The 17112-nt window shown below is 36.7% G+C and overlaps 1 protein-coding gene across 3 annotated transcripts in view; it reads left to right on the top strand.

The window, feature by feature from the left end:
* cntn5 (contactin 5) overlaps positions 1 to 17112 on the top strand; it is a 111762-nt gene that overhangs the window by 67987 nt on the left and 26663 nt on the right. For 2 of the 3 annotated variants that reach the window (XM_086262181.1, XM_086262180.1), the window contains exons 6-9: positions 784 to 879; positions 4037 to 4240; positions 8882 to 8984; positions 15239 to 15420. In XM_086262181.1, coding sequence (XP_086118307.1) covers positions 784 to 879; positions 4037 to 4240; positions 8882 to 8984; positions 15239 to 15420 — 585 coding nt within the window. Of the gene's footprint in view, positions 1 to 783; positions 880 to 2349; positions 2374 to 4036; positions 4241 to 8881; positions 8985 to 15238; positions 15421 to 17112 lie in introns of all 3 variants that reach the window. The other variant, XM_086262179.1, reaches the window with a different exon arrangement.

Raw genomic sequence — 17112 nt, 5'->3', positions numbered from 1 at the left:
TCCTTTAGTTATTTCACCAAAACAAAGTTCAGTAATCCAGTGAGGGTTTTTTTATTTCAGTTTTTAAAGACACTGACTATGCTGTGTATATATAAACATGATATTTAAAGGGCATGTACCACAATTTTCATTAAATGTGCCACAAAGTCGGTTTCACAAGTCACTCTGAGGCATAATTGTGAAGACTATGGAATGAAGGCCATGAAGACCTAATCACCTGCCCCAGGTTAGAGGTCTGTCACTTGATCTCCACACTTTGCCATTGCTTCAGCTAAATGTTAGCAGCCATCATTATGCTCCAAAAAGCTACAATTCTGGAATGAAACATCCATTGTTCTAGTCATGAACAGTAACAACAGGGTCAAAAAAACATACTTGGACACATAACTCTATAATTGTAAAGTTCCATGTGATTTAAATTAGAACTTATTAAAAAAGTAAAATAGAAAAGAAAATGCAACTTTCTGGTTTTTACTGGCTTTTAACATTTTCCTGTTGTTGTTTTTTACCACTGTAGTGGTTCAAAGTACGTAGTTTCAAAAGAAATACATAAGCTGTCTGTTCTTTGTCTCTCGCTGAGTACAGCATGTTTTTGTGGAGGTACTATCACTCGGGGAGAACAAAAGCTTTATTGTTACCTCACCAAATCAAAATTACTTCCCTCATCAAATGATGAAGTCAAAGGCTATCAGCAGAAATAATGATGGTTCTGTATAAATTCATTATATCTTACTGTATTTGTTTTTATTTGCACTGAAAGCTTTCGTTTCCATGCTGTTCTAGATCTTGGTGCTTTCAGTACAAAGGCCCGGGGTGGGGTTTCTGTGCGTGAAGGCCAAGGTGTGGTACTCATGTGTACCCCTCCTCCCCATTCACCAGGTAAGAGTTTAGTTTTTCAATCACAGGCAGAAGAAGAAATTCATTTTTTGCTTTTATTACCACTCCAGTGTGAGTTATTGCTCCCACTGTTTATTTTTATGTTATGCATTGTATTTTGATTATTTATATTTCATAGCTGTTCACTGTCCTGTCTATCCATCTATCCATGCTGTTCATATTAGTGTGCCAAGTTACAGTGACCAAAGAGCCAGAACTCCACTTATGAAAGATTAAATTTACTGGATCATTACAACTAGAAAGAAATGTTACACGGCCAATTATTTCACACAGCCACCATCTTTAATGCCATATATTTAATATCCCTCTCTATAGTCGTCCTTAAATATAAGCTCTTATGAGGTTTTCTGTTTGCATCAGCTCTGTCATTCTCCTGCACTGCACCCATGGGAACGTTTGCCAAGTGCTCTTCAGCACCCATACACATTTCTAGATGCCATTTTGCATCTCATGGTAGCAACCAGAGAGTCGGTGACAAAATAGCTTGTTTAAAAGAGACGCAGTCAATAATTAATGTTGCGTAATGACTGACAGATGTAAGTGTAGTACAGAGTTTTCTCAACCTTAAAGTTTTTCATCAGTCATAGTGCAGATGTTGCCCTTGCTCAAGGAGTATGTGTGAATATGAATTTTTCACAGGGAGTTTGAAAATCAACCCCTCATACATACATGCATTTAATTTTTTGACCAAGGTCTCTTCTTGAATGCTTGGAACTCTGATTGGCATGTGATTGAAATCAAACACTGGCGATGATGTTAGCATGATGACAGCATAATGGAAATAGTGATTTTCTGTCTTTTGAAATTTGTTGCAGTCTTACTACTATAAACTGTAAAATTGACCCAGGTTTCATAATGACATACTTTAAGTCCCCCGTGTTGAATTGCTTGCATTATATTCATTATGCGGGCCAAGTGGATCAATACAGAATATATTATACAATCACTCAGCCGTTAAATGCGTAATTCAGGGCAACTGCATTAGATTTACAATTTATTAGAAAATCAGCATTTAAAGAGTAAATAAGAAAATCCATTGAAAATTTAATCTACAAAATACATTTGTGCTACACAGAATAATTGAAGGACCTTAGCTTGTTGATTAAGAAATTTCTGGTTTCCTGTACCTGTTCCTTGTATATATGTGGTTAAATGATACAGTAAGATACAAACTGCTTGTCAGGGAACAAGCTTGGATATTGTTGTCTTGATTTCTATTTTATAAGCTTACCTTCCCTCAACTATAAACCTAAGCTTCTAAGCTTTTACAGCATTGCATTTATCCACAAAAAGCGTTGCTACACTAATCATACTTTAGGCCAAAAATGAATAGTACTTGATCTCCCCTTTTTATGTTGTGATATTAACTTTTAGGTTTAAAAGGGATATGAGAGGCCAGTCTCAACATGTTGTTGAGCCTTTATTTTGATGCTTATTTTTTCATATTTACAGATTATACTCAAAAACACAATACAGGTAAGATTATGATTTATTTCTTCGGCATTGCTTACACGAAATGAAAAATGATCTCAAAAAACTTTGATTAGATGCCTCATCCATAGAATATCCTACTGTGATGAATGCTTTGGTGTGTCACAGTTCAAATTCATATTGAAGAGGGAGTGCTAAAAAATGTTTGGGCTAAAATGGCTGTGGGAGGATTCAAAGACATTAAAATGCCACTTATTTTGCAAAGGCCTTGTGAGTAAAAATAGCTGTGAGTCACTGAGATATGAAAAGTTGATCATCTTCCGTTTGATGGTTTTGAGAAGTTTCTGTGTGTTTTGGGTAAATGCTGCGTATAAAGAATAGAAAGAGTGTAATGAAACTCTGGCGTCTTTGACAATGCTTATTGTCTAGAACAAGGTCTGTTATCTTTTATATCAGCAATGATATTCTGTGTTAAGTTATTCTTTTTAGTTTTACAGGGTCCTGTTTGACTTGTGGACCAGAATCTGGAATATCACTATTTTACCTGTTCTTCCCTCTTCGGGGAAGAATAGCAACATATGATGCTAACTTTGGACAGTAATCTGTTAAAATACAGTATTTAGGAGTCCACTAACACTGAGCTTAAATTGAGTGTTGAATTTAGTCATAAGATCTGTGCACTAATAATGTTGCATCTTTAAAACATCAGTTATTCATTATTTACCAAGAAGACAAGAAGCTTATCCTTTCTTTGTCTGTTTCTTTCATGGATTATGGATCCAGATCGAAGAGTTGTAGCACAAAAGTTCAATGTTCAATGGGATGCAGCGTTCCACAGATTGAATTTAATTGTGTTTCACACTTTAATATTGATCTTGGCTATGTATAAATGTGTAACACATGGAAATATGTCACAGTTTAGCTCTGTATTTACCATATTCATCTATCCATTTATCCATACATTAAACTGTCACTTCTGCCACATTCATAAGGTACAAATGGCTAAAATACAATACATCTTACCAAGTACTTTATTACAGGTATCAGGTATTTATATCTTCTACTCTTACTGCATTTTGTTTGAAATCTAAAAAAGATTGTGATCCATCTACATCGATAATCATTCAGAATTATTTGCTATAAAAGCCAGCTAAATCTGTTTTTAATGACTCTGAATACATTCATAAGCACGTTCATACACATGACCAAGCTTATTGGAATCACTCTGTCCTGGAATGATACCCTATCATATGCTAGTTTTACCTTTCTGATAATCACCGGTTAATTAGATTAACCTCCCTGCAAATAACAGGGTCTTTAAAGTCTTCTTCTCTGAACTTTAAGCACCTTAATATTATTTTTTAGATTAATTTAGTCTGTGATGATCAATTGGCTTTGTTGCTACATAAAATCCATACTCATGACTCCTTTAAATCATCACTGTTTCAGTATTATATTGAGCATTAAGCAGTGTTAGGCAATAAGCAGTAATGCAAAATGCGTCTATACAGTACTTTAGACCATTTCATAACCAGTGTATTTTTAGTATATAAATGTTATATTTCAGTACATTGCAATAGTTTATTTGTTAAAGAGGTTAAGAAGACCTTTTTGGGTACTCTTACACAGATAAAGAGCTGATCAAAATTCATACATGTAAAAGTTTTTTTCCTAATGTGTACAGTATCTGTCTTAACTTGCTTTTCAGAGATTATCTACAGCTGGGTGTTTAATGAATTCCCCTCGTTTGTCGCCGAGGACAGTCGACGCTTCATTTCCCAGGACACGGGAAACCTCTATATTTCGAAGGTGCAGCCCTCTGATGTAGGAAGTTACATCTGTCTGGTGAAAAACACAGTGACAAATGCAAGAGTTCTTAGTCCCCCAACACCTCTGACACTGAAAACCGACGGTGAGTGTTTTTTTGGGTACATAACACAGAAAATTTTAAAGTTCAATGTTTGTTTGACAGTAACAGAAAGCTAAAACTACATTTTATATTCTGTGTGTGTACAATATTGTGTGGAAATGCATTTGGAGGAAAATTTCAGATCAGATAGGTTAATAAAGTCGGGTGTTCTTCTGCTTTCCACTGAGCCTCATGTTTGTAGAGGGCGTTTTGAATTCCATACACACCATAAATAGATAGTGAGCAATGCTTTAACATTAGTGCGGGGAGCCTTCTTAGCTCACAATGTGCTTTGGTGAAACTGGCCATCGGGGAAATCATTTTCCTGCATAAAATTAACTGAATCAATGGCCCTTGCTGTGGATGGGAATTTGCTCTTTTATACTAGCCTCTCAGGAGCCATGGTGTGGAGCTGTTTGTTGGATACAGGTGTGGATTTCACCTACAGGCTTTTTTACATCCGACTACACAGAGAAACGTCCATCACTTCACGCAGGTGCCTGTCTTTGTCAAGGTTTCAAAGAGCCACTGAGATTACATCCCCAGTGAATCTGTGAAATGGCCTCTGTGCCTCAGAAACACGTTTGTTCCAAATGTTACAACGCAAATTTACCTCTTTACAATTACATGCCTTCCGGCAAGATTCTTGCTCTGTATTTGCATAACCTTGTGTGAAGTGGCCCCCTGAGACATACAAAACACTTTGCACATAACAGTGCTAAATTGGTTTGTGTCTCTGTAACTGAGCTGCAAAATGTAGTCATAAGGGCATATGGTCAGTCGGCTATTAGCATTTTAATATTTTTCATGGTTGGATAAAGAAACAGAAGATTAGTTGTTGCTGTGGTTTTTTTTTTTCAAATAGTGAATGAACGAAGGAAAATGAGTTCTGCACCAACCGTGTCCTATTTGGTAATGACACATGGGTTGAAGAACAGCACCCTCACCTGCAACACAACACGGCCAAATCTAATCACTACACCTGTAGGTCCATTACGCCAAAGAACGTCTTGGCATCTCTTGCTCAAATCTCATGATGCTTAGCAGCCTCTTATGTTGTGAATTTGGGTGTAAAATTCTGAAAATTACATTGGCGCACATCACAGCAGTCGCCCAAATGTTGCCGTGCTGTTCCCACCCTTCAGTCATTGGAGTCTGACCAATTAGACACTGCAATCTGTGCCTCAGTAAAAATGAGTGATTATTACACAGCAGACAGTTCAAGCTGGATCTGTGCGTGGCTCACCACTGTCAGCTCCAGCCCTCACTCTCTTAATCAAAACAAGCATCTGGGTTCCATTATACCCAGCTGGAGGCCATTGATCGTCAGATCACAATCCACCTTCAGCAGAACGGGGCTAAACGCTAAACTCCAGACTAATACACCTTTTAAAAACAGTTCATCTCAGAAACACCTCTTTGATTTTCTGCTTTAGTGAATTTCGAAGCAATTGCACTTTTTTTGCTATATCATGGTGTTTATGATATCGCATTTGATACATTGGTTGTTTTTGGCAACTTTTTGTTAACAACAATTTTAGACAAAAAAAAAGAGTTTAGTATTGATCATGTTGATGAGATAGAGGTCTCAGAAACTCATGTATTAAATATGATACAAATGGCATTATAGGGATAAACAGTAGCTAAATCTGAGGTAATAAAACAAAATTCAAGAAACTGGACTAAAAATTGCAGATATATTCATGTCTTATGGTTAGTGAAAAATAAGGAATTTATCCATCAATAAATCTCATGTAGCTGGGAGAGTACCTTATAAATACAGAAATGCAACCAAAATCTATGGTGTATTTTTATCGTTTATACAGATAAGTGCTGCAATTTTTATTTGGGCTTCGGCAGCACAGCTGTCATTAATGTCATAACATATTTTCTGTCTCACTACTGTGTCAATAATATCAGTGAAAGACAATGTTTGCAGGCACATCTACGCATGGGCATGTTTTTCTCTGCTTCACTTTACTAAATTATTATTGAAGACCTCTGGTTCATAGATATATCGGATGTCAGAATGATTTTTTTGGCCAACATACTGTAGAGGCATAGTCAAAACAACTCCCTGTCCTTGAATGAATACACATTTGAAAAGGAAAGAAAATAATTGTCATTGTTCTTAATAGCACATTGTATACGTCTATGTTCTTTTTGAAGTTTAAAAACATTTAATTTAAAGAGCGTTAAATGTGCTATTTTTAATGAAAACAAATATATAATGTGCATATAATGCATATAATCTGTACATGCACAGATTAATTAATCAAGTGCATATATGACCCGGAGTTGTCAATTTATTATTTCCTTTTATTTTATTTTCAATTAAAGTTTCAGAAGTTTTGATTTTGATCGGCATCATAAAACCTATCTGTTGCTGGGTCAGAGGCCTAATAATACATTCTTTTAAATTTGTATTAACTTGGATTTTCGGTAAAAGTTAACAGGCATTATAGTTTGAAATTGGTTGGCAGAAGAATGAAATACAACGAGAAAATAATCAAATTTTCATGTGATTAATAAATGAAATTGGAACATAAAATATAATGCTACGCTGTAGGGTTGGTAATGTTTTAGCACACCGAGTCTACACATTAGTTCTTCCAATTCTATCAAGTCCAGCCACTGAGACTGAATATGATATTGAATATACTATGGCAAGAGCCAGTGAAATATTGCAAATTCATTATATGTGAAGGGCTGCTTTGGAGCCATAAATGTTGAGAATGAGATTGAAATTGAAAAGTTCTTTGGAACAAATATCATAAAACTCCTTTTCCATGCATAGTGGGCCACAATTCAATAACCCCACTCCCTTTCTTCATTCATTTTATCACATAAAAAGTGTCAGGTGCATGTAGTAGAAGGTGTAATTATGGTTTCTCAAATGTCAAGCGGGTCATTTGTCCTGGTGCTCATGTACTTTATAATGCATGTGGAGTCATGCTACACATGCTCTGATATGTTTTGATGTGTATTCAAGTTCAGCTGTGGATGTGTGATGTTCAAATGCAATGATTGTGTATTTAACATTACCGTATGTCACCGTTCTCTTCACGCTGCTGCTAAGCGGCTCTCTTTGTATGCCTGCAGACTTTCCTGTTGGTTGTTTATATATGTATACACTGTTAATCTCTGTGTAAAAAGTAGTCAGTATTGCCTTCACTGGCACAATATTTTGCAAATCGTTGCCAGAGTCAGAACACAGTTTGGAGAAAGAGCTTTAAAGTATGTCACCCCCCTTTTTTTCCTGGAATCATTTACAGAAGAACCTGAAATTGGCAGAATAGATTTTCTTTGAGGGGTTTTATATCATTTTTTAAGGATCAAAAAATGGTTCTCTTGGTCAGTGTGAATGCTCCTGAGGATGCGTTTGTTCTCATATTATTGCATGTGAACTGGATGCTGTATTTGCTTGCTCGTTGCTTGTTGTGTGTCAGTTATATTTGCTCATTTATATTTGTATTTGTTACAAATGCTGCTTCTATCCTGGCCTTGGCTCTTGAAAAAGAGATTTTAATCTCAGTGAGACTTTTACCTGGATAAATAAAGGATTTAAATATAACACATATTTTCCTTTGAGAAAAGTAAAACATTCAGATAATATTCGTATTGCAAACACCCAATTAATAAGACAGATAACAGTAAATCCCTTTAAATGATGATGTTTTTCTTTGTTACACTTTTTTTCTTTTTTGTTTATTACCATCTCTGACACATCATCCTAGTAAATGAAAATAAATAGCCGGCTTAACATACAGATGAATAAACAAAGGAAACGTCCTCTGGCGATGGCTTAGAACAGAGGTGTTAGTCATAGTGGCACTTAGCAAGACTGATAACATGTTATCACTTGTGTCCTTCACAATGTGTTTGTGAATTGTTGAGCGGATTACTAATTCTTGAGGACAATAGTAGGAGTCATTTTGTCTCTTCTGCTGGAGAATGTTTGTTTTTTGTTTGTACGTCATCTTAATGTGCTGTTTGTGTTTTCGTATAAAGCTAATATGTCACCTACAGACTTTTCCTTACATTCCCACATCTTCCAAGTATCTGCGACATATTAAGACAAATTAAATTGCAATCTACCAAAGTGCTAACCCTAGCTAATCTTGCTCATGCTTTAACCCACTGTTTTTGTAGGGATTCAAAATATAATTATTAAGTTGTGTGCTTTACAGCTCTGTCAATTAAATAGTCTTATTAAAATAACACTGTATAAACTTAAGGTTCATGGTTAAAATGATTTTCCAGATGGTGTGCACAATGTGCATTCCACACCTAAACACTGCTTTGATTTAACATACTGTTCATTTTAAGAGGTTTAACCAACACAAATCTCTAGGAAGAATACATTTATAGCATATAATTTTATCCTTCAGTTGTTACTCTTATTTTGAAAAAATTGCAGGTGAAAGAGGAAATGGGTGCCTAAATTATTTTTATTTCTTTGTTTGTCTGTATATGGGCAACAAAGTTGAACAAATCGCCATAACATCAAATTGTTAAATCACTGCAGTCTGTTTTTGTGTCCACACTGCAAGACGCAAAGGAATAATAGCAAACTGGAGACCAACCAGCTATTGCAATACCTGCTTCTAATGAGTACAATTTCTCTTTCTTAACCCTTTTCAGGTGTCATGGGTGAATATGAGCCCAAAATTGAAGTGCATTTCCCTACATCTGTTCTGGTTGCCAAAGGAGTCACTGTCAGACTGGAGTGCTTCGCTCTAGGAAAGTAAGTAAACAAGGACATATTGCGCAAATATTGGTAGTTGTTTATTACAGCACTATCATATTAATCACCAGGAACAGTAAAGTACAGCCTATCGCTGCTCTGTTGCTGAGAGATCCTTTAGATAATCCTGCCTGTGTTTTTTTTTTTCTTTCTTCCTTAAATTACATTATTCCATTACCTGAATGGGAAGCAGGCATATCTTGTCTTCAGGCAGTATGTTAAGTGAGTGTAGAGAAGTGCTGCATCGTAGCTTGGCTGTTAGATGGCATGTTAGTGCATGGTGGGGGGGGGGGACTGAATGGGGAATTCAGCCCTAGGGACCCATGTGTTCTTATAATTGAGAGCCCTAATGTAGCTGTGTTTCCTGGGTGCTTTCAGGGTCCGTTATGAATGTAGAAAGCCCAGGTTATGTGTTTGGAAGGAAAAAAAAGGGAAATTGGTAATAGTTGTCTGCCAGGAGGGAACACTCTTTATTCCACAGAGACTAAATCCAAACCACTCTCCACAGTTACTAAAGTTAGTGCTACTGGCTTCAATATTGCCTTTTGGAATATTTATTTTCTTTGTCAAAGTTCTGAAATTGGGAAAGACTTTATCTCTAAACACAGGTAGGCTAGATGACGAAAAGCGGAACTTTATTGGTAAAATCAGTCTAATCAGCAAGATTGCAAGATTGCAGTGGTGTTTTTTTTATGACACAAAATAATTCTGGTAATAATTTATCATCTTTGCTCTTTATTTAGTATTTATGCAGTATAAATTATTCATTCCTATCTTAAGTGCAAACAGTCTCTAATCTGCGGATGACTAAGGGCCTCATAATTGTTTACTTTGATTTAATTTAATTATCCACATTATGGTGGTCATTCCCTAAATATATAGACACTGTATTATAATCTCACTCCCCTTGGCTTTTTCTATCAAGCAAAGCAGGAGTTTCTGAACAGTCTGCTTGATGGGAAACCCACTGAACAGCCAAACAGCTTGAATTCTTGCCCTGTGCCTCCCTCAATGAAGTAATTTGTGCCTGATAGCTTTCAGTCAGACAGTGATCCCAGTGACTTACCCTTTTACGCAGAGATGAATGATTTATCAATGCACCCCATTAAGAAATGCCAGTCTTTATATAGCACTGAAAATGAAGTTAAAATGGGTTTTGTACTCCTGTTGATCAATATGTATGATGGCACTGCTATCTAGTACAGGGCAGAAAAGCTCTTTGTGTGAATGCCAAAGCTCCTTGATGTGATTGTCTGAAGGGCGAAGAGAACAATGAGACAATGAAAACAAAAACAATATGAATACTGCTCTTAACTTGAAGGAATTTTGAACTATGTTCACATCATGAGCTATTTTAGTGATGTCTGTAGGAATTAATCAAGATTTTTGTTTAACTGCACCATGTAGAATTAGTAATCACTGTGGTTCCTGAGTTCCTTCATCCATAAAAAAGGTAAATTACAGCTTTGACTAGAAATAATAAGCAAAATACATATTACAGTTATACAGTAATTCCAGAGTCCAGTGACTTTGAAAGAACCTTTGAAAAATAATTTCAAAGGTATTTTTAAAAGCAGAAATTTAGATAAAGTAAAAATCTAACTAATTAAAAAGACATTTTTGGTTTCAAGCTCCACTCATAAATATTTGGCCTTTTGGAAGTTTTTATCAATGATGTGCTGATTTTAATGTTGCCTCCCTGAAAAGTCTGAGGCCTTTTTGAGGTTCTCTTAGAGAACGCTGTGGACTGAGGGAGGCCTTTGGATCATAGTCATGAGTGATGGGAAGGTGGGCTGGCAGATTAGTGCAGCAATAGCAATAGGACTGTTGTGCTGAGGAGAGAGTTGAGACGAAAGGCAAGGCTTTCAGTTTACCAGTCCATCTTTGTTTCAACCCTTACCTTTGATCACAAAATCTGTGTAATGGCCGTAAAAATAAGTTCAGAAAAACAAACAGCCAGATAAGATTCCTCCGTAGGATGGCTGTGCTGAACTTTAGAGATATGGTGAAAAGCTCAGACATCCAGAAGGAGCTTGGATTAAAGCCTCCGTGTCAAAAGGAGAGTTAGGTAGTTCAGTAGGTTAGGTAGTTAGGTTGCCTCCTGGGTGCTTTCCTCTGGAGGTGTTCCAGGCACACCCAGCTGGGAAGAGATCCCAGGATAAACCCAGAACCCACTGACAGATTATACATCTCATCTAGCTCTAGAACACCCAAGGATCCCCCGGGAGGTACTAGAAAATGTTGCTAGAGAGAAGAACATGTAAAAACAATGCTCAGCCTGTTATTACTGTGACCTAACTTTGGATAATTGTACATTAGATGGATTGATAATTATAAATGCCAGAACCACGCACCCTCAAGTTGAAATCCTGCCTTCACAGGATCATCTATAAGTAACTCTGGAAAGTGCAATTCTGTTAGCTGCTTTTATTTCAAGGGTTACTAGACTATGAAGTTCATTGTAGTTCAAAAAGCCTTGTACATTCGATGGGTTACACATTCAACCCACTCATTTCCACTTAAAATATAATATGTAGCATGTGTTAGAAGGTTTCATCCAAATTGCTTTAGAGTAGTAGATATACTTTTTAGTTTCAGTGATCCCAGAGGGAATCAAGCTCTTGAAGCCCTGCAGTTAAAGCTGACCACTTAGTCAGCATGAAACTGTACCTCTTAACACAGCACATTTTATACTCTCTGTGCTGTTGTTAATGTTTGTGCTCTGATACAAACGTTAATAAAAACACCTTTGTCTTTCGTTTGGATACTTCTTTTAAAATGGTTTGGAAATTATTTTTTTTTAAAGAAGAAATTGAGAGTTAGCAAATTAGCTAAATAGTGAGGCATTATCTAGGAATCAAGTTCTTTATTATATTTTGGTATTAGATTTAATTTTGCACCTTTATTATGGAACAAGTCCAGATGAGGGCGCATCAATTGTGTGGATTGCTAATTAATATGTAATCTGCAGAGCTTGCCTTTAGGTACATTTTTCAATTGAAAACCATAACACCTCACATAAACTCCAGTGTGTGACTCATTCAAAATGTTAGGGTATGAAATGCTTACTTTTAGAGTTTGATGAAACAGACCACAATCACCAGGGTTTCAGAGTCTACTGTCTACCTGTCTGCAGCTTCAGGAAGATGCTGACAGGAAGACTTCATACAATGAATGAACCTGTTCCCTTCCAGTCCAGCAAACATGTGCAGGCCCAGTGCTTATTATTCAGTCTCCAAAGCAAAATCCTTCCATGGACTCAGGAAGTTTTACCCCCATCGTCCAACCTCTCATAGTCCCTACAGATTTCCTTTGTTATCTGACTTGTCAACAGTTTAGTTGGAGCAAAGGTCTCCAGAAAATTGTCCATCAATAACATACAATGAAGTGCATCACAGCAACTCAATGGCATATTCATGAATACTGATTAAGTCTTTGTGACTCTTTCTAGTAAAGATAAGAGTATACTCATGTTCAGAAATCTGGGGTTTTGGTAATTCTAACATGTTCTTTCTGGAAACTATAAACTATTCCTATTCACAAGTCACGAACATCACACGGAGGTTCTGTCCAAAATGAAAAAGAAACATTTGTTTAATAAAACGTGATATGAATCCTAATTTGAGTCCATTGCAGCTCAAGGGAGTAACATTTCTGTCTTGACTAAATGATTGATGGGTTCAGTGGAGCTTTGTATGGTGTCACTTTTCTATCTTTCACAAAACTGTCAAATCTAGTCATATAGTCACTACTGATACTGTGCTTATACATAGGATGACATTCACTCTCTGCATGTGCAAGTAATCTATCAAAGGGATCTTTAGGGGAATACATGAATAAACAGGCGTTGATAATGGTTGCTGGAATATCAATTATTTAAAAAGAAAAAACCCTGATCTTGTAATAACCTCATTTGAATAATGTCCCTTTTCCTCGAATGTCTGGTATCTGTTATATCTATTATATATATATTTACTGTAACAAGTGAGACACATCTATCTTGGGTGGTCAAAGGGTCATTGTTTGATATGCAGAGCAGAACATTAAATTACTATCATGGGTTTTCATGACTTATGTGCAAATGAAAGATGACAGCCAAAGTTGTCTTTTACCTCAAGATCTTGATAGAAATTATACAGCATAGTGATGGAACTAATTATTCAATCCCCTGCTGTATTTAGAAACACGCTCAATTAAATGAGTGAGTTTGTTCATGAATAAAATAAATAAAATGAGCAGTCTCTAATTTTTATGGTAGTTACAGAGAGACATGATATGAACCAAAAATACAGGAAAAAACATGTAACATGAAAAAGTATTTGATCTGCCACAAACCAGCCAGAATTCTGGCTTCCACAGATTGGAATCATTCAGTCAATTATAAATACTCCTAATCTCAGTGTGTATGAAGCACATCTGTCCACAGAATCAATTTTTGCCTTTCCAGCCTCTCAACCTCACCTCACCAACCTCTTCACCGCCAAAGGAGCTGTCAAAGGACAGAAACTGTAGACCTGCAGAAGGCTGGAATTAGGGCTGTTCGATATAACGATATATATCGGATGACGATATAAAAACATCTATCGTTTCGTGGTGTCGCAAAATAAACTGTTTACGGCAATATTTTTTCATCGTTTTGATGGTCACTGTAGTGGCTATATTAATTTCTTAAAGTTCTCTCTTTCTCTTATATTTAATATAACCACACTACAGACGGACAAGCGCCTGTTTTTATGTGTTGTGGTTAGCAACAACAACGGTAACAGCATTACTATGGCGTTATTTTTATGCCACTATTCTGAGCACACGTAAAAAAAATTTGCAGGTGCAAGTGTTGCATTTTGAGGAGAAATTTATTTTGAGCAAAGAAAAGCTAAATTTGAGTGAACAAACTTCATTGCTGCGTGCAAAAAATGTATTTCAGTGTTTGAAATAGCTTTTCTTCACTCACTTCACCAAAATAACGCCATACATCGCGTGTCCGCTTGTTTATGTTCCACATAAACCTTTCGCAATAAAGCTCAAGATCCTGTTGAGACTTTTCAAAATAAATGGAATCACGTGAAAGAGCAGATTATTTACGGATGAGAATTAAAAAAGAGCCGCCAGGTGCTAAAAAATAAACCTTACACGCAGACGTTAGGACAGGCTTTTCCCCGCAGCACGCCGTGTAATAAATACTCACAAAGGAAACGGCGGCCTTTACAACTTATGTCTAAAAATGTATCGTTTCATGCATCGGTTAAAACACTCGACTCCAGGTACATGACGCGCAGCTGAAAACACTTCCCGCAAGACGAGCTGCCCGAGATTCACAGAATTTACAGAAAATTTTACATTTTTGTGATTTATATCGTTATCAGGACGATAGAATTCTTATATCGGGATATGAGATTTTGGTCATATCGCACAGCCCTAGCTGGAATGGCCTGCAAGAAGGTGATTAATGTTGCTGCAATTATTTAGAAGTGGAAGAAATATAACATGGTCATAAATCACCCTTGATCCAGAGCTTCATACAAAATCTTGCCTCATGGAGTGTTGATGATCACGTGGTGAATCAGCCCAAAAAATATGGCAGGAGTTTCAGAAGACAGTTGGGACGATACCCACCAAGAACAGCAGAGGTAACACAAACTGCGTTGTGATGGATTTTAGTCTTGCAGTGTCTGCAAGGTCCCCCTGCTAAAGCTCTTTACATAAAGTTTGTATTTGTATACATTTTTATGAGTCAAAAAAAGTTCAATGCAAAAGCACCATAAAGATTCTTACTTCAAACTTTTAAACCACTTGTTTTCATCATTCAAAAGTCAATGATCATTAAGATAAGATAAGATAAGATAGAACTTTATTAATCCCTCGGGTGGGTTCCTCTGGGAAATTCGATTTCGATTAAATTCGATTAAAGAGGGATATCAGTGATAGAGAGTTGAAGATGCAAAAGGTTTAAATATCTTTTAAAGCTTTCACAGGCTGCATATATTTAAAATTTATTAAAGACAAGTCCTAAATTTCTTGGAGCATTTGAAAGTGTCATTACAAGATCATTTATCTGTGAGTATATGGTACATGTTATTCTAGTCCCTTTTCTTAAGGAAGCCCTGAGTTTGAATTTCTTTAAATGATTATTTCTGAATTGAATCATGATCGTACTGTATGTAATTCTGCTTGTACACTTTATACTGTAGTTCAGTATTATTTATGCTACTGTATTACATGCTGTGGTGTGCCATGCTACTTTCTTCTTCTCGCAGCCCAGTGCCAACCATCACGTGGAGGAAGATAAATGGCAACATCCCCAAGAAAGCAAGACTCCGTAAATCTCAGGCTGTGCTAGAGATTCCCAATATTCAACTAGAGGACTCGGGAACTTATGAATGCAAAGCTGAGAATCCAAGAGGAAGCACTGCTTTCAAGGGACATCTGCAGGTCTACAGTGAGTCTAAGTATTTTTACATGTTTTTGTCTTCACTGGTTTAGGGAAAAAAATGGCACATTTTGATTATGTGGTGTTGGCAAACACCCCACCACTACCACACACACACACACACTCCATTATTATGCATTATCTAAGAATGTGCTTGTATTAGAACAAGTGTTCATTCATTCCAGGAATGACAGTCTAACCAGCAGCTCTGCTATTTTGGTCCTTCTGAATTTCTTACTCATTTTTCATAAAGTAATCTTTGCCACTTAGTGTTTTCAAATTGAAGACTGTTCCTTAGGAATTTGCTGAACAGCCCGTGCTATAATTATGTATTGATCTACCCAAGATAATCCAAGAGCAAGGATTCATCACAGCAAGGAATGTGTTGTTTTGTTTGAGCTGAGAGAGAACTTAATAAGTGTGTCTTCTTCTAAACTACATCCCTGTTCATTTGATGCTTAATAGACTTCTGTGTTTGCTCCCAGGTGCATAATTTGATTTTTTTTCTGTATTGTTTATATTATTAACAATTATTATTTATTTATTGATGATACATCTCATCTAAAAAATACTGAAGAACTGCAAAATTTAATCAAGAATTTTCATTATCTGTTTTGTATTTGTGTATGATTATTCATTTTGGGGTGAATTTCACCTAAGAACAGTTTTTAGTTTTCTAATAATGAATTTCTGCCTGGTTTGTCGCCTTCTGTGATCATAAACTTATCTTTGAGGCTGCATGACTCCCAGTTCCTCAGTATTTGTGCCATGTGCTAGGCCCAAGATAATGGACTGCTTCAACCTTGGTAGGACACGTTTTCAAGGCCCTGTTCTTCTTGGCAACCTCCATTCTCTTGACATCACAAGGAGAATAGTGAGCCTAATTTGTAGCAGCCTCACACTAAATGTAATTTACACAGGTTAGCTGGTAGTTTGCACTTTTATTGTGAGGGAGACCTTTCTGACCATAATCATTCAATCAAACCACACAAAAAAAGTATTCTACTGAAGGTGCCATATGGAAAGAATAGAACGTGCTTGGCATGTTATTGTGAGAGAAACAGCTCAATAATGCGGGTGTCACACTGTCTGCACAAGAAATAAACCACAGTGAAATGTGCACCATTTAAGTTGGGAAGGTGTGTCATAGTATACGCTAATATGGACATTATTTGGAGGATTTAATTTCTTAAACAAAAACATGCCAGAAATATATGTATAAGCTTTGGCTAAGCTAAGTAAAATATATTTAAAGTGAGTTCTAAAGCCAAAAACATCATCAAAAAGTTGTCACAAGAAGCATTACAACTTTTTGGTTAGACTTACACACACACACACACACACACACACACACACACACACACATATATATATATATATATATATATATAAAAAACACCCAGCACGCCCCTGCGGGCGGTTTATCCTTCAAGCTCGGGTCCTCTACCAGAGGCCTGGGAGCTTGAGGGTCCTGCGCAGTATCTTAGCTGTTCCCAGGACTGCGCTCTTCTGGACAGAGATCTCCGATGTTATTCCCGGGATCTGTTGGAGCCACTCGCCTAGCTTGGGAGTCACCGCACCTAGTGCTCCGATTACCACGGGGACCACCGTTACCTTCACCCTCCACATCCTCTCGAGCTCTTCTCTGAGCCCTTGGTATTTCTCCAGCTTCTCGTGTTCCTTCTTCCTGATATTGCTGTC

This window comes from Aulonocara sp. 'chitande type north' Nkhata Bay, linkage group LG14 (assembly GCF_057382095.1).
Source record: "Aulonocara sp. 'chitande type north' Nkhata Bay isolate Kocher_YH1m ecotype deep benthic linkage group LG14, A_spYH_male_GT1.1, whole genome shotgun sequence".
NCBI classification, from domain to species: domain Eukaryota; kingdom Metazoa; phylum Chordata; class Actinopteri; order Cichliformes; family Cichlidae; genus Aulonocara; species Aulonocara sp. 'chitande type north' Nkhata Bay.
The sequence above is the reverse complement of the archived record's forward strand: the minus strand, read 5'-3'. Positions and strand labels throughout refer to the sequence as shown.